Source organism: Bufo bufo, chromosome 3, assembly GCF_905171765.1.
Source record: "Bufo bufo chromosome 3, aBufBuf1.1, whole genome shotgun sequence".
NCBI lineage: Eukaryota > Metazoa > Chordata > Amphibia > Anura > Bufonidae > Bufo > Bufo bufo.
In genome coordinates this window covers 116844862-116872589 of record NC_053391.1, presented here as the reverse complement: position 1 = coordinate 116872589, position 27728 = coordinate 116844862, and the positions used below count along the sequence as shown (strand labels likewise).

General features: G+C 44.7%; 1 protein-coding gene across 5 annotated transcripts in view; it reads left to right on the top strand.

Annotated features, from left to right (window-relative positions):
• RAP1GAP2 (RAP1 GTPase activating protein 2) overlaps positions 1–27728 on the top strand; it is a 685016-nt gene that overhangs the window by 75589 nt on the left and 581699 nt on the right. For all 5 annotated transcript variants that reach the window (XM_040423489.1, XM_040423484.1, XM_040423485.1 and 2 more), the window contains one exon: positions 5114–5149. In XM_040423489.1, coding sequence (XP_040279423.1) covers positions 5114–5149 — 36 coding nt within the window. The remainder of the gene's footprint in view (positions 1–5113; positions 5150–27728) is intronic.

Below are 27728 nucleotides of genomic sequence, written 5' to 3'. Positions count from 1 at the left end.
ATACTTCCTGTGATGTCATGTCCATTGCCGCCGTTCTGCGCCCTCCCAGTCCTGGTTGCCTCCACCACACATCTACTAAACATAGATAGCAGTGCCGTGTGATCTCCTGCATTCTCTTGTGCAGACAAGCTTGTGGAGGATATGTTTAGGCCTCATGCAAAATATGGACGCCTTCCGCATTTTTCTCACCCCCATTACTAGAAATAACTATTCTTGTCCACAATATCAGGGCCTGCAGAGCACATGGATGACATTCGTGTGCTGTCCGTTTTATTTTTTTGTGAACCCATAGAAATGAATCGGGCCATGTGCAATCTGCAAAAAATGCAGATCAGATGCGGATACAAAATACAGTTGTGTGCGTGAGGCCTTACAGGGCAGACATTGGAGAAAGCAGGAGATACGATGATGGCAGGAATCCAGATCTGGAGATAGTGGCTATGCTGGTAATGAAAGTAAATGAGTGATTGCAAGTTATTATAATATATGAGCGATGATTGAAAGACAGTGGACAACCTCTTCAAAGAGAAGTAGCGCAGGTGAGGAGGGCTAGAAGGAGGGCCGGCTGATGGAGATGTGGTTGGGAAGGAAGGTAGGACTGGGGAGTTACTAAGGACGGGCTGACATGAGAGGCCCTGACTTGCTCTCTACTCTGGATACTTATAACTGGGTGCTAATGTGCATTGTATGCTGCAGACATGGTACCGCATCATACAATACAGTCTTCATATGCCAGACAAGTCAAGGTTAGCTATTCAGACAGGCCCACTCTGCACCACCCCTTCCAGTGAAAACCAATCTGCCTCCCACCGCAGAGAGGAAAGAACTCCGCTGGAGACCCCTTGATACCACAAATTCCTATATACATGTTCTATGTATAAAATAAACAGCAACATCACTAGTACAAAAAATACAATACCAATGTAAAACCGTATGTAAAACCGTATCTTATTTCCATATAGCCCCTGAAGACTATGAACACTATCATGGGTGTATATCATGCTAGCAATGAAACCACAATATACCAACATAAATAATATATATGGATGTAATCTTTATGATATCACCAGGTGTGGATTGGCCATAGACCTTACACAGAAATTTCCCGGTGGGCCGATGCCCAGGGCATGGGTGTAGGAACCCCCAGAAATCTGGGGGGGGCAGCATTTTTGCTCGCCGGGTATAAACTTACAGTTCTGAAGACTATGGGGTGCTGGCTTGGCCGGGCAGAAGGAGTGTGGGAGACTGTGAGGCCTTTTTCTCCAAGCTGCTCCGGATCAGTGCTCTGGGCAGCTGGGCTCCGGGCTGGAAGTGGGCACAATAAGAAAAATATATTTTTCATTACACCTCAGGTCAGACCACCAATCAGACCCCCAATGTTATTCAGACCTCAGCTAACAGCCCCAATAAGATCCCCAATGTTAATAATACCTCAGATCACACCTCAGCTCAGACCCCAATATGAATGACCCCCAATCAGACGTCAAATAAGAGCCCCATGCCTCATAGCAGCCCCCAGTGCCTCTCATCAGCCCCCCCCCCCCGGGGCGCCTCTCATCAGCCAGTAATAACAGAACCCCCCCCCCCCCCAATCATGTGCCAGTAATAACAGCCCCCCCCCCAATCATGTGCCACTAATACCAGACAGACCGCCCAATCATGTGGCAGTAATACCAGACACCCCCCCCCAATCTGTGCCAGTAATTCCAGACCCCCCTATCATGTGCCAGTAATACCAGACCCCCCAATCATGTGCCAGTAATACCAGACCCCCCCCCCAAATTCCCCAATCATGTGCCAGTAATTCCAGACCCCCCTATCATGTGCCAGTAATACCAGACCCCCCCAATCATGTGCCAGTAATACCAGACCCCCCCAATCATGTGCCAGTAATACCAGACCCCCCAATCATGTGCCAGTAATACCAGACCCCCCAATCATGTGCCAGTAATACCAGACCCCCCCCCCAAATTCCCCAATCATGTGCCAGTATAATACCAGACCCGCCAATCATGTGCCAGTAATACCAGACCCCCCAATCATGTGCCAGTAATACCAGACCCCCCCAATCATGTGGCAGTATTGTAATACCAGACCAGATCCCCCAATCATGTGCCACTATACCAGACCCCCCCCCAATCATGTGCCAGTAATACCAGACGGTCCAGACCCCCCCATGTGCCAGTAATACCAGACCCACCCAATCATGTGGCAGTATTGTAATACCAGACCAGACCCCCCAATCATGTGCCACTATACCAGACCCCCCCCCAATCATGTGCCAGTAATACCAGACAGACCCCCCAATCATGTGGCACCAGTAATACCAGACACCCCCCCAATCTGTGCCAGTAATTCCAGAGCCCCCCCAAATTTCCCAATCATGTGCCAGCCCAGTATAATACCAGGGCCCCCCCAAATTCCCCAATCATGTGCCAGTATAATACCAGTGCCCCCCTTTTATGTGCCAACTAATTATTGTATATAGTAAAAAAAAATTAAAAAAAATTAACACTTATACTTACCTCGGCTCTTTGGAGCGATGCGATGCAGGCCTCTTCCAGCCTGTGTCCTGACTCCAGCTCTGTACGGCTCAGGCCGGCGCGATGACGTCATCGCGCCGCCTACGCCGGCCTCTGATAGGCTGCCGGCCTAGTAGTGTCGGCAGCCTATCAGAGGAACAGGAAAGGGACACACCTCCCTGCCCTGCTCCTCCGCAGCCTTCTGTTTGTATCGCTGTCCTGAGGACAGCAATATAAACAGAAACGAATCACCATGGAGATGAGCGCTTCGCTTCCCCAATGGAAGCGCTCATCTCAGTGCCTGCCCCGCCGCACACTGCCTGCCGCCGCCGCCGCACACTGCCTGCCGCCGCCGGCCCGCCGCACACAGACACTGCCGCTGGCCTGGCTGGAGCCTGGGGGGGATTTAACCAAACCTGTCCCCCCCGCATTATTTCCTGGGGGGGATCCGTCCCCCCCGCTTCCTACGCCCATTGCCCAGGGGGCCGGCCAGTGGAAGTTTTTGGGGATGTATTTTGTGCTGCTGGCAGTATTTTGTGATGGACTGTGGTATTTGGCTTTGTTGGGGAGGTATAATGTGCCACAATATGGTATTGATGGCCCTGCCTTCCATCAGTTTGGACCCTACTACAAAACGGGGCCATTTTTAGTATTTTTTTTCAGGGCCTCTTTAAGTTCCCAGTCCACCCCTAGATATCACTTACATACAAAGATGCCATCACAGTACTACAACACCATAAAAACAATGAAAACCAATGGAGAAGAGGTGAGAAGGATGTAATCTTGCACAATCCAAATTTGAGCATAAATATGGTGGGACGTATGCTTCAAGCAGATGTGAGTGCTGTGGAAATGGCACCATGCCATTTCCTGGTCCCGAATTTTTCCAGAACTTCATTGATTAAAAGCACAGAGGAACAGAGGTATCTATCACCTCCTGTTTTCTGCCCCTACCTATGTCTCATGGCAGTTTTGCATCCACAAAACTGCTGACAGCCATAGAGTTGGTAGTGCGGTAGATGTAAAAATTTTATTATTATTTTATCTTGCCTTAAGGGAGATTTACAGTGTTAAAAAGTGTCTAGAAATGGTGGAGTGACTAAAAAAAGTTATAAAATTTGCCAAATATATTAAAGGGGTTGTGTCACGGTCTCTCCCGTGACAGGGGTCAGAAGATCTAAGAGACTGGCTGCACGTGATATGATCTGACAGCCTCTATGGTTTCACTTGTTTCTGTGTTGTTGCTGGTTATGACCACACCTCTCATCTCAGGTGTAGCTTAAATGATCATTCCAACTCCTCTATTTAGTCTGGTGTCACCCATAATGCTATGCGGTTGATAGCTCCTTTCTGGTTGTGGAAGTGCTGGTGTTTGGTTCTCTATTGAGTTCCTGCTATTCAGCTTACTTTGGAGTTAAGTGTCTTTCCTATTTCTAGTTTGTTGTATTCCCCTATCTATTGGTATTAGGCCTGAGGGAGTCTCCTATTCCGTCAGCTGGGAAGGAACAGGTCATATTTTGTCCTGACACTATTTCCAGGGCACTTTAGGATCAGATAGGTCTCTAGGCTCCTGCATATGAACATTCCCAGGTCTCTTCATACTGATAGTAGTCAGGGCTCGGTTTAGGGATTCACTAGGTGGTGACCTTTCCCCTTTCCCTAGTTTCTAGGCCTAGTACCTCTTCCCTTCTCTCCCGTGTTCGGTGTGGAGTTTACCATCCACACCGCGCCGTGACAGGTTTGCCCGTCTGGGACATTGATGGCATATCACTAGGATAGAATGGAAAGGGCAGCTCGCAAGCACAGCTTCCTCTCCATTCATTGCTATAGGACTGCCAGGAATAGCCAAGCCAGTGCTTGGCAATTTTCAGAACTCCCATAGCGGTGAACTGAAGGTGGCGGTGCGAGTGCTGTGTGCTCTCCTTCACTTCAGGGGCCCCATTCTCTAGATAGGAGCCGGTCTCACACTTGGGACCCACACCTATCTGACATTGATGGCATAGCCTAACGATATACCATCAATATCCCAGATGGGCAAACCCCTTTGGTGCAAATATTAGTTTATAATAAACTAGTCAAAAGGTGGCATTCAGGAGATGTTTCCAACATTTCTATCAGATTGCACCAAATTTATCACACGGCGTGCGTCACTCTGATATATTTGGCACAGTTTATGGCAGTCTAGGAAAGTGTTAATAACTCTCCCTCAATCTATTCACCTTAATGTTTCGACTTGTGAAATGAAACTCCCACATTAACATAATGTATCCATTGCAGTATGAGCGATTCCCATATTTCTTATGTATTATTCTAATCATGCTTTCCAGCTGGGCGGTGGACTGGTCGCCATTCAGACCATCCAGATGCCATAAACCGACATTTCCACACAGCAGAACCGCATTTTCCTTTTCCGTGCCGGTCATTATGCTTCTGCTGATGAAGTCGCTCTGCTTTTAAGGGTGATCAATCAGCTTCAGATTTTAGCTGGGACAACTGCATCTAATCCCTCGGTCAATGCGCACTTGTTAAAGCTTTGTGTACAGTAAGTAAAAACTGAATAATTAATTGTCTTATCGATTTGATTCTTGCAGGATTGATAAAGCGATGCTGGCCAGCCTGAAAGTCAAGTAAGTCATTCCTTACTTCCAGCAAATTTGTTAAACTGATAACAGTTCATGTTCTAAGGGTCCATTCACACGTCCACAATTCGGTTCCTCATTTTGCGGAACGGAATTGCGGACCCATTCATTTCTATGGGGCCACACGATGTGCTGTCCAGATCCGGAAATGCGGATCCGCACTTCTGGGTCTGCAATTCCGTTCCCGAAAAAAATAAAACATGTCCTATTCTTGTCTGCAATTGCGGACAAGATTAGGCATTTTCTATTATAGTGCCGGCGATGTGCGGTCCACAAAATGCAGAAGGCACATTGCCGGTGTCCGTGTTTTGCGGATCCGCGGAACCGTGGATCCGCAAAACACATATGGATGTGTAAATGGACCCTTAGAGGGCAGGTGTCTTAGACTTTTTGGAATGGGCAGAGCGTTACAGAACTGTTTTCTTATATATACTTCTAATATTGTGATATTCATTGAAGCCGCTTTTTAAAGGGGTTTTCCGGGAGTTAAGTTCCCTCTACACAGATCTAATGTCGCTCATGTAATGTCGCTCTCACGTCCTCTGACGAGCAGGCAATTATTGGGAAAGAACAGTTCATTCCCTATCATTGCCTGCTCAATCAATGCATGTAAATGCGCAATTAGATATTGATGATTTATCCATAGGATAGGTCATCAGTATCTGATCCGTGAGGGTCCGATACCTGGCACCACCACCGATCAGCTGTTTGAATAGGCCAGTGAGCCTGTGTGCTGTCCGCATCTTTTCCGGCACCGTTGAAAATGAATGGGTCTGGATCCGTTCCGCAATGTTGCCGAACGGATCCAGATCCATTTTGCGGACGTGTTAATTTACCCTAAATGTGTATTGCTGATGTGCTGTAGCATTGATTGTTGGCCTATCATTATGGTCTGTTCTCTCGTTAACCTCTAATAGCTCAATGATCAGCAGAACAAATGGTTATGGTGCTGACTGGATAGCAGCAGCCCCTTTGCTGCAGTATCCAACGCTGCAATGTACAGTATACGTCTATATCTGGTACTGCCGCTCATACCTGTGTCAGACACAACCCTGGAACGAGGGGGTTGCTACTTGTATATTGTGTACAGGGAAGAGGCTGCTTCTACTATATTCTTCTATCGTTATGCCACAGTTGATATACATTATGTCTGCTGTTGCCAAACTTACCTAGACCTAGAGAACATGCTAGAGGATGACTACTGAACGTTATATTAGTGAGCATGTACTGTATGACCAAATTAAAGAGCTGCAAAGAAGCACTGAAATATGAGCTGCTGGACCAAATGCCATCTAAAGGGGTTGTCCCATGAAAAATATTCTATATTTTTTTGTAATTGCATGTAATTTAAAAAAAATAGTATGGCCATTGAGTTATTCAATAAAATGTATCTGTATAGCGCCCCCTGCTGTTGGATCTTTTACTTATTTCTCCATCCACCTCAGTGACATTGCTGAGGTGGACACACATGCTCAGATCTTTCAACTACCACCAGTTGTATCTACTGTTAGAAGATGTACCAGTTACAGGGAGAGAGCGGCTGCAGACTCACTGAGATGGAGTCACATGCTCAGTTCATAGTTTTAATTTAGTTTCGTTTATAAGGCTGAAAAAATACATTTGTCCATCCAGTTCAGCCTGTTATCCTGCAAGTTGATCCATCATTCAACTGCCACTAGCTGCAGCAGACAGGACACACCCTCTGAGAAAGGACATGCCCCTGAGCAACCATCTTGAAATTAATCTAGCTGAGTAATTGGAGCTATGAACTGGGAGATCTCTGGATCCATGTGAGGTAGAGGTGTGATTCTAGTTTTGTTAAAAACAGATATATGAGGTCTGATTTTCATCTTTTTTATTTTTTATTAAATGGGTTATCACATGATTAATGTAAAAAATGAAAATAATACTTAATCTAGTACATGACAACTTCTTTCTAACAAACATGGATCCAGAGATCTCCCCATTCATTGCTCCAACTGTTCAGCTAGATTTATTTCAAGCTGTTAGCTTAGGGGACTTGTCCTTTCTCAGAGGGTGTGCCCTGTCTGCGACAGATGGTGGCAGTTGAAGGATGGAACTGAGCATGTGCTTCCATCTCAATAAGCAGGACATAGAAGTTAGAAAAATAACAAACAGCAGGTGGCGCTATACAGGTAGCTTTCTTAAAATAACTCAGTAGCTATAATACATTTTTAATTACATGCAATTACAAAAGTATTCCGATCCAGGTGCTGGGTTGAAAACTGTAGAATATTTTTTGTGGGCCAATCCCTTGAAGGGGCCATGCGTTCCTCAACCTTTAGGCAATATCTGTCCTTCTTCTTCGAGCTTTAGCAGGTTAATGTCACGTGTGGTTCATACTATTAGTAGACCAACAGAGCAGGCATCAGAGCTGATAGGTAGAGCTCATCAGAAAGCTGAGTCATTACAGAACCTGTCTTCTCTCTATTCATATTCTTCAGTGCATACTACTGTATAGCTCTGATTTTGAATAGCTCCTTCCTTTCACGCCTGAAGCTCCACGTATGGTACGCGGAGTCCTCACAGCCGCCACTTATTGCTATTCATACTTGAGCACAATGTCATATAATGTGCATCTGCTCCATGATGTATGGGAAATAAAAGCCGTGCCCTTGTTAAGGAAGGATCATCTATGGCTTTTATAAATTAAATCTTTGTGGAGCATGCCAGCTGAAGATTGTAAGGACTCCACCGGCAATTTAGAGGGGGCTCTTACCTCTTATTGGCCATCGATAAGGTGATTTAGAAAATGAAAAACACTTAGGAAAACCAAAGCAAGCATAATTGCCCATAGCAACCAATCAGATCCCATCTATTATTTTCCAAAGGAGTTCTGAAAAAAGAAAGGTGGAATCTGGTTGCTATGGACAACTAGGACAGTTCTACTTTACACCAGTTTTCATAAATCTCCCTCTTCGGCAAGATCATACCTGACGTTATTATAGCCTTAAAAACAGTCTGGTTTCAAAGCTTTAACCCCTTAAGGACCGGGCTCATTTTCACCTTAAGGACCAGGCCATTTTTTGGAAATCTGACCAGTGTCACTTTAAGTGCTAATAACTTTAAAATGCTTTGACTTATCCAGGCCATTCTGAGATTGTTTTTTCGTCACATATTGTACTTCATGACACTGGTAAAATGAAGTCAAAAAAATTATTTTTTTTTTGCACAAAAAAATACCTAATTTACCAAAAATTTGGAAAAATTAGCAAATTTCAAAGTTTCAGTTTCTCTACTTCTGTAATACATAGTAATACCCCAAAAAATTGTGATGACTTTACATTCCCCATATGTCTACTTCATGCTTGAATTGTTTTGGGAATGATATTTTATTTTTTGGGGATGTTATAAGGCTTAGAAGTTTAGAAGCAAATCTTGAAATTTTTCCGAAATTTACAAAAACTCAATTTTTAGGGACCAGTTCAGGTTTGAAGTCACTTTGCGAGGCTTACATAATAGAAACCACCCAAAAATGACCCCATCTAAGAAACTACACCCCTCAAGGTATTCAAAACTGATTTTGCATACATTGTTAACCCTTTAGGTGTTGCACAAGAGTTATTGGCAAATGGGGAGGAAATTTGAGAATTTGATTTTTTTGTCTAATTTTTCATTTTAACCCATTTTTTCCACTAACAAAGCAAGGGTTAACAGCCAAACAAGACTGTATCTTTATTGCCCTGACTCTGCTGTTTACAGAAACACCCAATATGTGGCCGTAAACTACTGTACGGCCTCACAGCGGGGCGTAGAGTGAAAGGTGCGCCGTATGGTTTTTGGAGGGCTGATTTTTATGGACTGGTTTATTTACACCATGTCCCATTTGAAGCCCCCTGATGCACCCCTAGAGTAGAAACTCCCTAAAAGTGACCCCATCTAAGAAACTACACCCCTCAAGGTATTCAAAACTGATTTTACATACGTCGTTAACACTTTAGGTGTTGCACAAGAGTTATTGGCAAATGGAGATGAAATTTGAGAATTTCATTTTTTTGCCTAATTTTCAATTTTAACCCATTTTTTTCACTAACAAAGCAAGGGTTAACAGCCAAACAAAACTGTATCTTTATTGCCCTGACTCTGCCGTTCACAGAAACACCCCATATGTGGCTGTAAACTACTGTATGGCCACACAGCGGGGCGTAGAGTGAAAGGTGCGCCGACTGTTTTTTTGACACCATGTCCCATTTGAAGCCCCCCTGATGCACCCCTAGAGTAGAAACTCCATAAAAGTGACCCCATCTAAGAAACTACACCCCTCAAGGTATTCAAAACTGATTTTACAAACTTTGTTAACCCTTTAGGTGTTGCACAAGATTTAATGGAAAATAGAGACACAATTTCAAAATTTCACATTTTTGGCAGATTTTCCATTTTAATATTTTTTTTCCAGTTACAAAGCAAGGGTTAACAGCCAAACAAAACTCATTATTTATGGCCCTGATTCTGTAGTTTACAGAAACACCCCATATGTGGTCGTAAACCGCTGTACGGGCACACGGCAGGGCGCAGAAGGAAAGGAATGCCATACGGTTTTTGGAAGGCAGGTTTTGCTGGACTGTTTTTTTGACACCATGTCCCATTTGAAGCCCCCCTGATGCACCCCTAGAGTAGAAACTCCAGAAAAGTGACCCCATTTTAGAAACTACGGGATAGGGTGGCAGTATTGTTGGTACTAGTTTAGGGTACATATGATTTTTGGTTGCTCTATATTACACTTTTTGTGCGGCAAGGTAACAAGAATTAGCTTTTTTGGCACCGTTTTTTTTTTTTGTTATTTACAACATTCATCTGACAGGTTAGATCATGTGGTAATTTTATAGAGCAGGTTGTCACGGACGCGGCGATACCTAATATGTATTACATTTTTTTAATTTATGTAAGTTTTACCCAATGATTTCATTTTTAAAACAAAAAAAAGTTTTAGTGTCTCCATAGTCTAAGAGTCATAGTTTTTTCAGTTTTTGGGCGATTATCTTAAGTAGGGTCTCATTTTTTGCGGGAGGAGATGACGGTTTGATTGGCACTATTTTGGGGTGCATATGACTTTTTGATCGCTTGCTATTACACTTTTTGCGATGTAAGATGACAAAAAATTGCTTTTTTTACACAGTTTTTTTTTTTTTTTTTTTACGGTGGTCACCTGAGGGGTTAGGTCATGTGATATTTTTATAGAGTCGGTCGATACGGACGCGGCAATACCTAATATGTGTACTTTTTTTTTATTTATGTAAGTTTTACACAATGATTTCATTTTTGAAACAAAAAAAATTATGTTTTAGTGTCTCCATAGTCTAAGAGCCATAGTTTTTTCAGTTTTTGGGTGATTATCTTAAGTAGGGTCTCATTTTTTGCGGGATGAGATGACGGTTTGATTGCTACAATTTTGGCGTACATGCGACTTTTTTGATCACTTTTATTACCTTTTTTTGGGAAGTAAGGTGAGCAAAATTTCAATTTCATCATAGTTTTTTATTTTTTATTTTTATGGCGTTCACCGTTCGGGTAAAGTAACATGACCGTTTTATAGATCAGGTCGTTACGGACGCGGCGATACCAAACATGTGTAGGGAATGTTATTTTTTTAATTTTTAATCAGTGATAAATGTGTTTTTTGATTTTTACTTTTTTTTCACTTTTTTTCACTTTTTTTTTTACCCAGATCCACTTGGTTCTTGAAGATCCAGTGGGTCTGATGTCTGTATAATACAGTACAGTACAATATATATTGTTCTGTACTGTATTTTACTTACACTGAACAGATCTATGCTTTCACCACAGATCTGTTCAGCACCATGGACAGCAGGACGCCTGAGAGGCGTCCTGTTGCCATGGGAACCTTCCCCGTCTGCTCAGAACTGCGCAGACGGGGAAGGGTAAGGATGGGATCTGGCGGGGGGCTCTCTGGGGGCTCTCTCCCTCCCCATCGGGGGGCTGCAAAGGCACAGCAGCCCCCCGATCGGAGAGGGAGGGAGCTCCCTCTTACTGTTAACTTTTTCCATACAGCGGTCCGTACGGACCGCTGTATGGAAAGGGTTAAACGGCTGACATCGCATCACTGATGTCAGCCGTTTATACCAGGGTGCCAGCAATGTGCTGGCACCCTGGTATACCCACTCTACACCAACGATTATTCAATGGGAGGCGGGCGGGGGATCGCGATCCCGCCTGCCGCACCGCCCGCCTCCCGCACCGCCCCCACCGCCCGCAACACCCCCCCTGCACCTCCCACCGGGCTAAAATCATTCAGAGGTGCAGGGGGGGGTGATAAAAATATATTTTCGGCACACTAAAGTTTCTGATCGCCGCGGTCAGGGACCGCAGCGATCAGAAACAGCAGAAAGCGCAACAAACCGCAGGTCTGAATTGACCTGCGGTTTGTTGCGATCGCGGACATGGGGGGGTCACGGGACCCCCCCGCGCATTTAGCCGAGGTGCCTGCTCAATGATTTGAGCAGGCACCTTGTTCCGATCACAGCCGGCCGGGCGGCAGTGATCGGAACAACACATGACGTACCGGTACTTCATGTGTCCTTAAGGACTCGGGAAACATGCCGTACCCATACGTCATGTGTCCTAAAGGGGTTAAAGGGGTTGAAACCACCTGAGACATTGGTGGCGTATCACTAAGATATGGCAGTAATATCGGATAGGTGCGGGTACAACCTCTGGGACCCTCGAAGTGTGTGGAGAGCAGCTGCCTCTTCATTTCTGTGGGAGTTCCGGATATAGCTAAGCGCCGGCTCCGCTATTTCCAGCAGTCCCATAGAAGTGAATGGAGTTGTAGTCATGCTTATGCATTGTGGTCTCCATTCATTTCTATAGGTCAGGGGTGGGGAACCTATTTGCTGCCGAGGGCTATTTGGATATTTGTAACATCATTTGCAGGCCATACGAAATTCTCAACTTAAAAATATGACAGCTATATTTGGTCAAACATGCAGTATAACTGACTTAGGGATAAGCTACAGAAATTGCCCTTCAATTAAAAAAAAACCTAGAGCGCTGTATTTTTGCAGCACAAAATGGCACCTGCACTATATATGTTTTGCGCCATTTTGACCACACATAACAGTCAAATTTTTAAGTTCAGAATGTTACATATTTAGTAACATTCGGCATTTGGCATTATTGGCAGCCAAGCTCATCCCAGGGGGCTCCAGAGAGGGGTTCACCTAGCTTTCACTCTCCCTGCCACTGTCCCTGCCTCTTTCTTCGCAATTGTCCCTGCCTTTGTCCTTTTCTCAGCCTAAAATCTGCCCACCACCTTCATCAGCCTCAAATCAGCCTCCTATCAGACCCCCCAACCTACTATAATCTCAGATCAGACTCTCATCAGACATCCCAGCCTCAGATTAGACCCCAATCAGACCCTCCCTAGCTTCAGATAAGACTCCCATCAGACCCCTGCCTCAGATCAGACCCCCAGCCTCAGACCAGACCCTCATCAGACCCTCCCCAGCCTTAGATCAGACCTACAGCCTCAGATCACACTCCCATCAGACCTCACAGCCTCAGATCAGACCCCTATCAGACCCCCCAGCCTCAGATCAGCTCCCATCAGACCCCCAGCCTCAGATCAGACTTTCATCAGACCCTCCCCAGCCTTAGATCAGCCCCCATGAGACCCTCCAGCCTCAGATGAAACCCCGAATAGCCCCCCCAGCCTCAAATCAGACCCCTCCAAACATCGGATGAGACCCCTAGCCACAATTCAGACAGCCGCTAGCCACAAATCAGACCCCCCCCAGCCACATATCAGCCCACCAATAGGCCCCCCAGCCTAGGATAAGACCCCTCATCCTCAGATCAGACCCCCAGCCACAAATCAGACTCCCCCAGCCACAGATCAGTCCCCATCAGACCCCCCCAGCCTCAGATCAGACCCGCAATAGGCCCCCAGCCTCAGATCAGACCCCCCTAGCCTCAGATCAGACCCCTAGCCACAAATCAGACCCCTCAGCCTTAGATCAGGCCCCATCAGACCCCTCCAGCCTTAGATCAGACCCTCCCCACCCTCCATTAGCCTCAGATTAGCCCCAATCAGACCTCAGATCAGACATTAAAAATAAATAAATAAACTTACCTCTCCAGCCCCTCTTGGCAGAGTCACTTACCTTCCATGGTCTTCTTCCCGCCGTGCTGTACTGTGACCTGACAGCGCACAGCGTCAGGTCATCGTGCGTGTCTACGTGCACCAAGTCCTGACGCTGTACACACAGCGGGGCTGGAAGAAGGCCAGGGAAGGTGAGTACAGACAGTGCAGTTCTTATCTTCCTGTGCCTCCCACATGCTAATGACTGCTTCTATAATGTATGCGTTCATTAGCATTTTCACAATATGTTCTGGCACGGGGCCAGGGGCCACATGAAATGATCCTGCGGTTCCCCACCCCTGCTATAGGGTATGAGAGCGAACAGTAATATCCAGCACTGCTGGATCAGGTGAACTCCAGCAGGATGTTCTTGGATGGAACAGCCTGTCGGATCCGGCCAAACGGAGATGTGAATGTACCCTTAGAAAGTACGATCCGCTGCCCACAAACCCACCAACAATCTATTACCTGATTAACAAACGTTTTGCTCGTTCATCGGTTAATTGACGGCACCTTTAATTGGGCCAATTATTGCTAACGAGTGTTCGCACAAATGCTTGTTGGTGATAATCTGCTCAATTATTGGGTAGTGTAAAGGGGTCTTTACACCCTTCTTCGAACACAAACTAAGATCTGATTTACTAATGTATGACCCATTATACAGCTTAGGTGGGCAGTAGATATCAGCTCATAATGCAGTTTATAATTTCTGAAAGTAATACATGAAAATAAATCTGTTTTCGATTTAAATGCCCTGTGTAATATCATTAATGTGTTTAAGAAATCTGCTGACTTCGAACCAGGAATAAGTAATGCCAGCTAGAGCTCTCATTATCTGTCTTCTTAATTAACGTAATTAAATTTGTTGTGCTGGTGTAGCTAAAGCATACTAACAACATAAGCAAGCAATGTTTAAAACTAATACTCCTACAAACCCTGTGTTGTAGATAACACTGACGAACACTTCTACTCTAAAAAGCGTTTTTCAATATTCCTTTATACACTTAACTATAGGAAAAACAATAAAAGTAGAAGTATTCATCTAATAATGCCCTATTAAAAACTGTAGTGGAGGCAGTTGGGTCCATTTAGTTAGTGTGGGCAAGGGGGTGTAACTAGAAAAGGCTGGGCACCATAGCAAAGTTTTGATGGCTCCCCAGCCACATGGAATAAATGTGTTATTCTCTGGGTTGGTATGATTATAGCAATACGAAATAGTTGTCGTTTTTTAACATTTTACTACATTTGTACAATAATGGCACATTTCTTGGAAATGGGAATGTGAGCTTTTGCCCACTCAAGTCGGTTACGACGACGAACTGCAGTCAGGTCCAGACCCCCATGAGGACGACGAGTATGCAGATGAGCTTTCCTCAGATGGTTTCTGACAGTTTGTGCATAAATTCTTTGGTTATGCAAAACGATTGTTGCTGCAGCTGTCCGGGTGGCTGGTCTCAGACGATCATGGAGGTGAACATGTTGGATGTGGAGGTCGTGGGCTGGTGTGGTTACACGTGGTCTGCAGTTGTGAGGCTTGTTGGATGTACTGCCAAATTCTCTGAAATGCCATTGGAGATGGCTTATGGTAGAGAAATGAACATTCATTGCACGGGCAACAGTTCTGGTAGACATTCCTGCAGTCAGCATGCCAATTGCACAGATTTTCTATTGGATTGAGATCTGGGCTTTGACTAGGCCATTCCAACACATTTACATCCCCTTAAACCACTCAAGTGTTGCTTTAGCAGTGTGTTTGGGGTCATTGTCCTGCTGGAAGGTGGACCTCCGCCCTAGCCTCAAATCACGCACAGAGTGGTAGAGGTTTTGCTCAAGAATATTCCTGTATTTAGCACCATCCATCTTTCCCTCAACTCTGACCAGTTTCCTAGTCCCGGCTGCTGAAAAACAACCCCACAGCATGATGCTGCCACCACCATGTTTCACTGTGGGGATGGTGTTCTTTGGGTGATGTGTTGGGTTTGCACCAGACATAGCGTTTTCTTAGCCGAAAAGTTCAATTTTAGTCTCGTCAGACCAAAGCACCTTCCTCCATACATTTTGGGAGTCTCCCACATGCCTTTTCGCAAATTCACAACATGCCTTTTTGTTTTTAGCTGAAAGTAATGGCTTTCTTCTGGCCAATCTGCCATAAAGCCCAACTCTATGGTGGCTGGTCTCAGACGATCATGGAGGTGAACATGCTGGATGTGGAGGTCCTGGGCTGGTGTGGTTACACGTGGTCTGCAGTTGTGAGGCTGGTTGGATGTACTGCCAAATTCTCTGAAATGCCGTTGGAGATGGCTTATGGTAGAGAAATGAACATTCATTGCACGGGCAACAGTTCTGGTAGACATTCCTGCAGTCAGCATGCCAATTGCACGCTCCCTCAAACGTTGCGACATCTGTGACATTGTGCTGTGTGATCAAACTGCACATTTCAGAGTGGACTTTTATTGTGGGAAGTCTAAGGCACACCTGTGCAATATTCATGCTGTCTAATCAGCACCTTGATATGCCACACCTGTGAGGTGGGATGGATTATCTCAGCAAAGTCTCAGCAGTCTTTGTACTTGGACTCCCATATTGTTAAATGGATTAGGCAGTGGCTGAGGGACAGACAACAGAGGGTTGTAGTCAATGGAATATATTCAGACCATGGTCTTGTTACCAGTGGGGTACCTCAGGGATCTGTTCTGGGACCCATATTGTTTAATATCTTTATCAGCGAAATTGCAGAAGGCCTCGATGGTAAGGTGTGTCTTTTTGCTGATGACACAAAGATTTGTAACAGGGTTGATGTTCCTGGAGCGATACACCAAATGGAAAAGGATTTAGGAAAACTAGAGGAATGGTCAAAAATCTGGTAACTAAAATTTAATGTTGATAAGTTTAAGATAATGCACCTGGGGCGTAAAAACCCAAGAGCAGAATATAAAATCAGTGATACAGTCCTAACCTCAGTATCTGAGGAAAGGGATTTAGGGGTCATTATTTCAGAAGACTTAAAGGTAGGCAGACAATGTCATAGAGCAGCAGGAAATGCTAGCAGAATGCTTGGGTGTATAGGGAGAGGCATTACCAGTAGAAAGAGGGAGGTGCTCATGCCGCTCTACAGAGCACTAGTGAGACCTCATTTGGAGTATTGTGCTCAGTACTGGAGACCATATCTCCAGAAGGATATTGATACTTTGGAGAGAGTTCAGAGAAGAGCTACTAAACTAGTACATGGATTGCAGGATAAAACTTACCAGGAAAGATTAAAGGACCTTAACATGTATAGCTTGGAAGAAAGACGAGATAGAGGGGATATGATAGAAACTTTTAAATACATAAAGGGAATCAACAAGGTAAAAGAGGAGAGAATATTTAAAAGAAGAAAAACTGCTACAAGAGGACATCGTTTTAAATTACAGGGGCAAAGGTTTAAAAGTAATATCAGGAAGTATTACTTTACTGAGAGAGTAGTGGATGCATGGAATAGCCTTCCTGCAGAAGTGGTAGCTGCAAATACAGTGAAGGAGTTTAAGCATGCATGGGATAGGCATAAGGCCATCCTTCATAGCCGGGGGCTATCCATAGTACTCAGTATATTGGGCAGACTAGATGGGCCAAATGGTTCTTATCTGCCAACACATTCTATGTTTCTATGTTTAAAGGAGAAGTGCTCACTAACAAAGATTTAGACAGATTTGTGAACAATATTTGAGAGTAATGGGTCTTTTGTGTATGTAGAGTTCAGCTCTTTGAGTTCAGCTCTTTGAGTTCAGCTCATGGAAAATGGGAGCAAAACCGAAAGTGTTGCGTTTATATTTTTGCTCAGTGTGTATACACTGTATACAGTATGTACACAAATATTTATAGTATACAGTATATACAGTACATACGCAGATATATATACTGTATTCACTATATACACATGTACACACGTACATATACAGTGCCTTGCAAAAGTATTCCCCTTGACTTTTTTTGGTGCCTCACAACCTGAAATTAACATGGATTGTTTGAGGATTTGCATCATGTAATTTACAGAACATGTCCACAACTTTGAAGATTTATTTTTATTTTTTTTATTGTGAAGCAAACAACAAATAGGACAAAATAACAGAAATAGTCAATGTGCATAACTATTCACCCCCCTAAAGTCAATACTTTGTAGAGCCACCTTTTGCGGCGATCACAGCTCCAAGTCGCTTTGGATAAGTCTCTATGAGCTTGCCACATCTTACCACTGGGATTTTTGCCCATTCCTCCTTGCAAAACTGCTCCAGCTCCCTCAAGTTGGATGGTTTGCGCTTGTGAACAGCAATCTTTATGTCTGACCACAGATTTTCTATTGGATTGAGATCTGGGCTTTGACTAGGCCATTCCAACACATTTACATCCCCTTAAACCACTCAAGTGTTGCTTTAGCAGTGTGTTTGGGGTCATTGTCCTGCTGGAAGGTGAACCTCCGTCCTAGCCTCAAATCACGCACAGAGTGGTACTGGTTTTGCTGAAGAATATCCCTGTATTTAGCACCATCCATCTTTCCCTCAACTCTGACCAGTTTCCTAGTCCCGGCTGCTGAAAAACAACCCCACAGCATGATGCTGCCACCACCATGTTTCACTGTGGGGATGGTGTTCTTTGGGTGATGTGTTGGGTTTGCACCAGACATAGCGTTTTCTTAGCCGAAAAGTTCCATTTTAGTCTCGTCAGACCAGAGCACCTTCCTCCATACATTTTGGGAGTCTCCCACATGCCTTTTCGCAAATTCACAACATGCCTTTTTGTTTTTAGCTGAAAGTAATGGCTTTCTTCTGGCCAATCTGCCATAAAGCCCAACTCTATGGAGCGTACGGCTTATTGTCGTCCTATGTACAGATACTGCAGTCTCTGCTGTGGAACTTTTCAGCTCCTCCAGGGTTACCTTAGGTCTCTGTGCTGCCTCTCTGATTAATGCCCGGTCCGTGAGTTTTGGTGGGCGGCCGTCTCTTGGCAGGTTTGATGTTGTGCCATGTTCTTTCCATTTGGTTATGATAGATTTGATGGTGCTCCTGGGGATCATAAAAGATTTGGATATATTTTATAACCTAACCCTGACTTGTACTTCTCAACAACATTGTCCCTTATTTGTTTGGAGAGTTCCTTGGTCTTCATTGCAGTGTTTGGTTAGTGATGCCTCTTGCTTAGGTGTTGCAGCCTCCGGGGCCTTTCAAAAAAGGTGTGTATATGTAATGACAGATCATGTGACACTTAGATTGCACACAGGTGGACATCATTTCACAAATTATGTGACTTCTGAAGGTAATTAGTTGCACCAGAGCTTTTTATGGGCTTCCTAACAAAGGGGGTGAATACATACGCACATGTCAATTTTCTATTTCTAAACAATAGTTTTAATTTATATATTTTTCTCATTTCACTTCACCGACTTAGACTTTTGTGTTCTGATCCATAACATAAAATTCAGATTAACAAAACATTGAACTTAAGGCTGTAATGTAACAAAATACGAAAAAAGTCAAAGGGGTGAATACTTTTGCAAGTATGTACAGTATCTACACACATATTTACTGTATACAGTGTATATACAAGTATTTACAGTACATACACACATGTATACTGTATATACACTACATATACAAACAGAGTCACTTACAGGCATCCTGGGGGATAGCCTGGAGCAGGGTAAGCTGGAGAAGATGATCTGGTTTTCCCTGCTGCCAGGGCTGTTTTTCAGCGCTTCCTGGTCAGGGGTTATCATTCACTGCCGGAGCCCTGTACGAAAGCCGCTCTGTGGATACGGACAAGAGCACTGACTGTGCTCTGTGCAGTGCAGTCAGGTAGCTGTGAGGAAGAAGCAGGGACGGCATGTATTGAGAGGGAGGCTGTTCTTCCACCACAGTGACAGCGCATAGAGTACTGCACTGTTACTGTGAACTACTGTTTCACATTGCCACCCCCACCTTCCCCTAGATGGCGCCGCCTGAGGGTGCCGCCTCACTCTGCCTCATTAAAGGTGCGCCCCTGACTGAGCTATAATCAGTGTTTAGGAGGTCAGAGATTAGACATAAGGAGTAGGGTTGAGCGAACCCAAACTGTAAAGTTCGGGTTCGTACCGAACTTTACGGTGTTCGGCACCCGAACCCGAACATTTCAGTAAAAGTTCGGGTTCGGTGTTCGGGTAATATTAATATACCATCGGATCTGAGTTTTCTCCAATCCGATGGCATATTTTAACTTGAAGCGTCCCCATCACCATGGGAACGCCTCTATGTTAGAATATACCATCGGATTTGAGTTAGATCGTGAAAATTCAGATCCGACAGTATATTCTAACACAGAGGCATTCCCATAGTGATGGGGACGCTTCAAGTTAGAATATACTGAGAACTGTGGACATAACGGCCCCCTGCTGCCTGGCAGCACCTGATCTCTTACAGGGGGCTGTGATCCGCACAATTAACCCCTCAGGTGCCGCACCCCCCACCCCCTATTAAAATCATTGGTGGCTAGTGCTGCCCCCCCACCCCCACCCACCCCCTATTAAAATCATTGGTGTCCAGTGCGGCCTCCCCTCCCCCCCTAATTAAAATCATTAGTTAACAACCCCCCCCCCCATCATTGGTGCCAGAGGAGCGGCAGTTCCGATCGGAGTCCTAGTTTAATCGCTGGGGCTTCGATCAGTTACCATGGCAGCCAGGACGCTACTGCATTCCTGGCTGCCATGGTTACTTAGCACTTTTAGCAGCATTATACTTACATGCGCTGTCTGTGGCCGGCCAGCGCTCCTCCTACTGGTAAGTAAAAGGTCTGTGCGGCGCATTGCTTATATCACAGACCTGTCACTTACCAGTAGGAGGAGCGCCCAGCCTAAGTAACCATGGCAGCCTGGACTGCAGTAGCGTCCTGGCTGCCATGGTAACCGATCGGAGCCCCAGCGATTAAACTGGGACTCCAATCGGAACTGCGGCTCCGCTGCCACCAATGATGGGGGGGAGGGGGGTTGTTAACCAATGATTTTAATTAGGGGGGAAAGAGGGGAGGCCGCACTGGACACCAATGATTTTAATAGGGGGGGCCGCACTAACCACCAATGATTTTAATAGGGGGGGGCCGCACTGGCCACCAATGATTTTAATACTGGGGAGGGAGGGGGGTCTGGCCCCCTGCTGCCTGGCAGCACCCGATCTTTTACAGGGGGCTGAAATCCGCACAATTAACCCCTCAGCAGGGGCAGTTATGTACACAGTTCTTAGTATATTCTAACTTGAAGCATCCCCATCACCATGTGAACGCCTCTGTGTTAGAATATACTGTCGGAAATGAGTTTTCACGATCGTGAAAACTCAGATCTAAAAAGAGCTAATACTATTATTTTCCGTTATAACCATGTTATAACAGAAAATAATAAAGTGAAGTTTGGGTCCCTATTGACTTTAATGGGGTTCGGGTTCGGGTCCAAGTTCGGATCAAGTTTGGGTCCCGAACCCGAACTTTTTTTTTTTAAGTTCGGCCGAACTCCCCGAACCCGAACATCTAGCACAATTAACCCCTCAGCAGGGGCAGTTATGTACACAGTTCTTAGTATATTCTAACTTGAAGCATCCCCATCACCATGGGAACGCCTCTGTGTTAGAATATACTGTCGGATCTGAGTTTTGACGATCGTGAAAACTGAGATCTGAAAAAGCTAATACTATTATTTTCCGTTATAACCATGTTATAACAGAAAATAATAAAGTGAAGTTCGGGTCCCCATTGGCTTTAATGGGGTTCGGGTCCAAGTTCGGATCAAGTTCGGGTCCCGAACCCGAACTTTTTTTTTTTAAAGTTCGGCCGAACTCCCCGAACATCTAGGTGTTCGCTCAACTCTAATAAGGAGCCATCAGCTCCTGGTCTGATGGAAAAGACTGAAAATGGAGTATGCTAGCTCTGTGCAGAAAAAAAGACACCTTATTTTTAATAAAGACCAACTTAAAAAAAATATTTTTAGCTCAAAATGAGTACAATGTAATAATAATAAAAAGATTGCCCCCAAAAGTGTACATGGCCTTTAATTGTTTGACAAACGCGTTGTTATTGGCGCGTTTGGCCGACAATACACTAACATGTGGGGGTCTTTACAAACTGCGTGCAGAAGTGAATGTATACTCACTAGTATATATAGCCATTTCTGTACATTTCAATGAGCATGCTTTCTCTCACTTCTTGATACATATGTTTACACGTCACTATTCTCTGCACAGCTTCATTATTATGGATGCCGGGGGTAGTCAATGATTCTACACTATTACACCTCTTAATGAATGAATGTGCATGGAGAGCAGCATACTATCAAATGTATTTTTATCTTGTGAGAAAAGAGGAAATGCAATCTTGCACCACAGCTATATATTTAGCAGGTGACACAGGGAGTGTGATCCTCAGGCTAACTGAACAGAACCTACACTGTACGCCATGATAATACCAGGGGACATTAAATAGAGCTGCTTCTTATATGCAAATAGCGCAAAAAACAGAACAATGCTGCTGGCCAAAATGTAATTCTCTTGTTTATATTATTGAAATATGAGCACATGTAATAAGCCACATGAATAGCAGCAGCGTATGAACACATGTACTGCAGTATTATGGCAAAGTAATAATCTGCGGAAAAAATCCTTTACCATTAAAAAAAATAGAGAAGATTACACCGTTCAATTCTAATTAAAAGGATTCTGCAGTTTTTTTAAACTGATGATCTATCCACTGGATAGATCATCAGTATCTGATCGGCAGGGTTCGACACCTGGAACCCCTGCCGATCAGCTGTTTGAGCAGGCAGCGGCGCTGGCAGTAGCGCCGCAGCCTTCTCGCTGTTTACCGCAGGCCCAGTGACGTCACGACTAGTATCAATGGCCTGGGTGGGGTTAAGCTCTGTTCACTTGAATGGAGCTTAGCTCCGCCCAGGCCATTGGATACTAGTCGTGACGTCACTAGGCCTGCGGTAAACAGCAAGAAGGCCATGGCACTACTGCGAGCGCCGCTGCCTTCTCAAACAGCAGATCAGCAGGGGTCCCGGGTGTCGGACCCCCGCCAATCAGATGCTGATGAGCTATCCAGAGGATAAATCATCAGTTTAAAAAAACTGCAGAACCCCGAATGGATGTAAATGAAATTGCCAGCCAGATAATAGAGAATACCATAAAAGGCTAATAAACACATGTATATACATTAAGATGTTTAAAGTGTCCCATTTACACACATATGTGGGACGTTGCAAGTGTTGTAAAGCAATATCATTATTACAGGGGCTGGTTGGAATTTGTTTCTTTTTTTATCCATAAGTGTCCATGTTATAGGACAGGGATCACCCACCTTTGGCACTCCAGATGCTGTGAAATACAACTCCCAGCATGCAAACATGCTCGGCTGTTCTTCTAACTCCCATACAAGCGAATTAAGCATTCTGGGAGTTGTAGTTTCTGAACAGCTGGGGTGCCGGAGGTTGCTGATCCCTGTGATAAGTAGATAAAACAACTGTCCTAATCTAATACATTTTTATGTCCCTTGAACTCAAAACTAAGAAACTTGCCAGAATAGAACGCTACAATAAAATAATACATCTTTATTGAGTGCTTGCTTTCTACAATAGCAGGAACTGATGTTTGTTTTGTGGTAACAATATAGTAACTCTGCAGCCGATACGTGCTTATATAGCGTTACCTAGTGTTGATAGGCTGATTGTTCTCAAGATAGAAATTATATAACAAGTAACTTGAGCACCTCTCTTCCAGCACCTGGAGCTGACCGTAGCCTGATTTACTCTATTTCAGAGTGATAGTTTCCGATTCTTGTTTTAATATATAAGACACAATAAAGATTTATTATTTTATTCTAACGTTCTAGTCAGGCAAGTTTCTTAGATAAAACAACTGTCTGTTTGCTTTGCCTTCATTTTGCCTACATAACTTCGCCGGATCTGCTGCCGGCATAGGGGCTTATTAAGACCGGCATCTAAAACACCAGTCTTAATATATGACCCTCTGAGACTGTATATTGTATGGAGAAGAGCTTCATACAGTGGCCACATGACCTTGCCACATGGCTGCTTTATCTGCCAGATAAAGCACTAAATACAGTATATTGCTGCTAAGAGGAAGGTAGGGCAGTATATCAACTGAGACAGTTTGGGTGCCATTTAATATGCTAAAATTATAGAGTAAATTTATCAACTTAAAGTAGCACTCCCACAACATTTTTTATTCTCTGACCTGTTAGAAAGGTACATGATGTAATCTGTAGTGAAGGTAATCTCCTTACCAGAGACTGATTTGTGAGTTATACCCTTCCTTCTGATCGTCAGCTGTGTCATGTGACCAATACTCTGATCTCCAACTGACACAGGACAGGAAGTCAGTTATCCTGATTATCTATCCATCCCTATGAGTTTAGCATTGAGGCTTCCATAGAAACACATAGAGGTACTGGCTTCCTGTCCACACCTAAGATTCTGTGTTATTTGGAGAGTCTGATTGCTGGTTACATCACACAGCTGAGGATCAGAAGGGAGGTTATAACTCACAAATACAGTCACTGGTCATGTTCCTGTCACGGATGTAGTAGGGGAGAACACCAAAAGACAACAAGAAGGAAGGGAAAAGACACTAGGCCTCACCGCTAGGGAAGGAAAAGGGTCACCACCTATAAAACCCTGCTCCTGGCCCTAACTCCTATCCGTATGGGCACCTTTCGATGGTAGAGATGTCCATACACAGGAACCTAGAAAACCCTGGTGGCCGTCAGATGCCCTAATGGTAATGACAGGGCAGAGACAACCCGCTCATTCCCTGGTGAAGGAACCAGCGTCTCGCTGAGGCCTAGTAAACAACAAAGGTGGGGGGGGAAATATAAAATACAACAAGCGGAACACTTTACTTCTGAGGCTGATGGATGATGGATGATGGATGAACAGGACTTCAACTAGAACCACACTCCAGCTCTTCCAAAAACCAAATGAAGCTATCCAGAGCAAGGAGTGATGGGTAAAGTCAGACTAAATAGGGGGAGGTAAAGGTCACATGATCCACACCTGAAGGTGTGGACATACAAGCAACACACAGACAAAATGAAACCAAAACCAAAAGAGGCTGTCAGATAACTAATGTGCAGATAATCTTTCAGACCTTCTAAAACCTGTCACCGGTGTGACAGTACCCCCCCTTCTACGGGTGACCTCCGGGCACCCAGGACCAACCTTATCAGGATGAGCTCTGTGGAATGCTCTCACCAGACGACTAGCATTAACATCGTCGCTGGAACCCACATCCTCTCCTCTGGTCCTACCCTCTCCAATGAACAAGATACTGGAGAGATCTCCGGAGAACTCGGGAGTCCACAATCCTGCTGATCTGAAATTCTAAATTGCCGTCCACCATGACAGGAGCGGGAGGCAAGGAGGACGGCTCAACAGGTTCAACACATTTCTTTAACAACGATTTTGAAAAACTTTATGGATTTTCATGCCTGATGAAGTTCAAGACAGAAGCTACAGGTTAACAATGGCAGTGATCTTATATGGACCAATAAATCTTGTCCCACTTCCAAGAAGGGTACCTTAAGTTTAATGTTCGTGGTAGACAGCCACACAGAATCACCCACTCTCAGGTCCGGACCACTCATACGTTTCCTGTCAGCCGCACGCTTATACCTGTTGCCCATCTTTTCCAGGTTATTTTGGATTTTCCGCCAAATAGAAATGCCAGAATTTTGAGCACCAGAAAATGTACCAAACTGTGGATTGAACCCATATGCCCCAAAAAACTGCGACTTATCATGGATTCCTGTCTATGGTTATTTATAGCAAACTCAGCTAACACAAAATGAGAGACCACTCTTCCTGATTCTCTGAAACAAAACATTTCAAGTAAGTCTCCAGATTCTGATTAGTGCGCTCCGTCTGTCCGTTCGAATGAGGATGAAAAGCCGAAGAGAAGGACAATTGTACACCCAGACGAGTACAGAACGCTCTCCAGAATCTGGAAACAGTCGATCTACTCCCAGGGTGCCCAGCACACCTTGTGACGTAATTCAGAGGGAACAAACAACTTCCCCTGAGGACAAGAGTCCGGAGCATCCTCCTCGATGCCAGGGTGTTGGAGGCACAGATCAGGATAAAGAGCGGATATAACCACCCCTTCAGATAAAATGGGACTAGGGTCATTAGACTCACCCCCCCAGGAAAGCTACGTGACAAAGCATCCGCATTGACGTTCTTAACCCCAGGGCGGTAAGTGACGATGAAGTTAAATCTGGTGAAAAACAATGACCATCTGGCCTGCCTTGGGTTCAGTCGCTTAGCGACTCCATGTAGGCCAGATTCTTGTGATCCGTAATTACCGTAATAGGATGAATTGCTCCTTTCAACCAATGCCGCCATTCCTCGAACGCCAACTTACTGGCCAGCAATTCCCTATTCCCCACATCATAATTCCTTTCAGCAGTCGACAGTCTTTTAGAGAAAAATGCACATGGGCGCCATTTACTGGTTGAAGGACCCTGCGACAATATTGCTCCTACCCCTACCTCAGACGCGTCAACCTCAACAATAAATGGCTGAGACACGTCCAGTTGCACCAGAATAGGGGCCGAAGCAAAACATTCTTTCACAGCAGAAAAGGCCTGTAATGCCGCATCAGACCAGATAGAAATATCAGCACCCTTCCTAGTCATGTCTGTTAAAGGTTTAACCACCGATGAATAGTTCAAAATAAATCTACGGTAGTAGTTGGTAAACCCCAAAAACCGCTTTCAGATTTTCGGGTCGATCCCAGTCCAACACGGCACGGACCTTCTCGGGATCCATACAAAAACCTGAGGATGAGAGCAGGTAACCCAGAAATTGCACTTTCTGTACAGCAAATACACACTTTTCCATCTTAGCATACAACTTATTTTCTCTTTAGGATCTGTAACACCTGTCTCACATGATTCCTGATGAGTCTCCATATTAGGCAAATAAATTAGTATGTCATCAAGGTATACAACGACAAACCTCTCCACCAGATGATGAAAGATGTCATTGACAAAGTGTTGAAAACCACAGGAGCATTGGTTAACCAAAGGGCATGACCAGGTTTTCAAAATGACCCTAAGGGGTATTAAATGCGGTCTTCCACTCATCCCCTTCCTTGATCCTTACCAGATTATATGCCCCCCCTCAGATCCAATTTAGAGAACACCTTGGCACCGACAATCTGACTAAACAAACCCGGAATCAAAGGAAGGGGGTAAGGATCACGGACGGTAATACGATTGAGCTCACGGAAGTCCAGACATGGTCTCAGGATACCATCCTTTTTCTTTACAAAGAAAAATCCAGCAGCCACTGGGGACTTGGATGGTCTAATATGTCCCTTTTCCAAACTCTCGGTGATATACTCTCGCATAGCCTTTCTTTAGGGTTCCGAAAGATTATACAACCGAGATTTGGGCAATTTAGCTCCGGGAATAAGATTGACGGGACAGTCATACTCCCGGTGCGGAGGCAACTCCTGATTACCACTCTCAGAAAACACTTCAGAAATAACGAGGGTACAGTTTTAGTGTGATAACCATAGAGAACGATGCATTAAGACAGTTGTCCATGCAAAAATCACTCCAATCGATGAATCTGTCTCGTTTGCCAATCGATGGTTAGGGGTTATGTTTTGCTTAACCATGGTAAGGCCCAACACCAACGAGCAGGCAGACCCTCCAACACATAACAGGAGATAGATTCCTGATGCAAATCACCCCACTCGGGGAAATGAATGTCATTCACTACCTGCGACAGGCATTTTTGGGCGAGAGGTGCTGAGTCAATTGCAAAGACAGAAATACTATTCTCTAAAGCATTAGTAGTCAACCCATGAATGTGTACAAACTGTCCATAAATCAAGTTAACTCCTGCCCCACTGTAGATTAATGCTACGATTTTCACAGTTTTGGACTCTAGCGCCACCTCGGCAGACAGGGGAAAACAGGTACTACCAGTAAAAGACAAAAGTAGGTTTTCTTGCTCCCCACCCACACTACCAATTTGGGGATTAAACTTTTTTTTCTCTTTGTTTACACCTTGATGCTACAAGTATGTACAAATATTCACAAAATGTCCCTTCTTGCCACAACAAAAGCAGACTCCTTTCACATGTCCCAAGCTTTTGCCAGTAGTTCCAGGAGTAGCTCCTCCTAATTGCATAGGCTCATCGCAAGGCACAACCACCCGTGTCTCTCCACCATAAGTGTCAAAGGAAGCAGTACCCTTATTGCACAGTACGTCCTGAAGGTGAGGACCCCTAGATCTCTCCCTCAGGCGTCTATCAAGACGTACAGCAAGGGACATAGCTGCTTCCAATGACTCAGGATTTTCATGAAAAGACAATGCATCCTGCAGTCTCTCAGAGAGACCCTGGCAGAATTGGCTACGGAGAGCAGAATCGT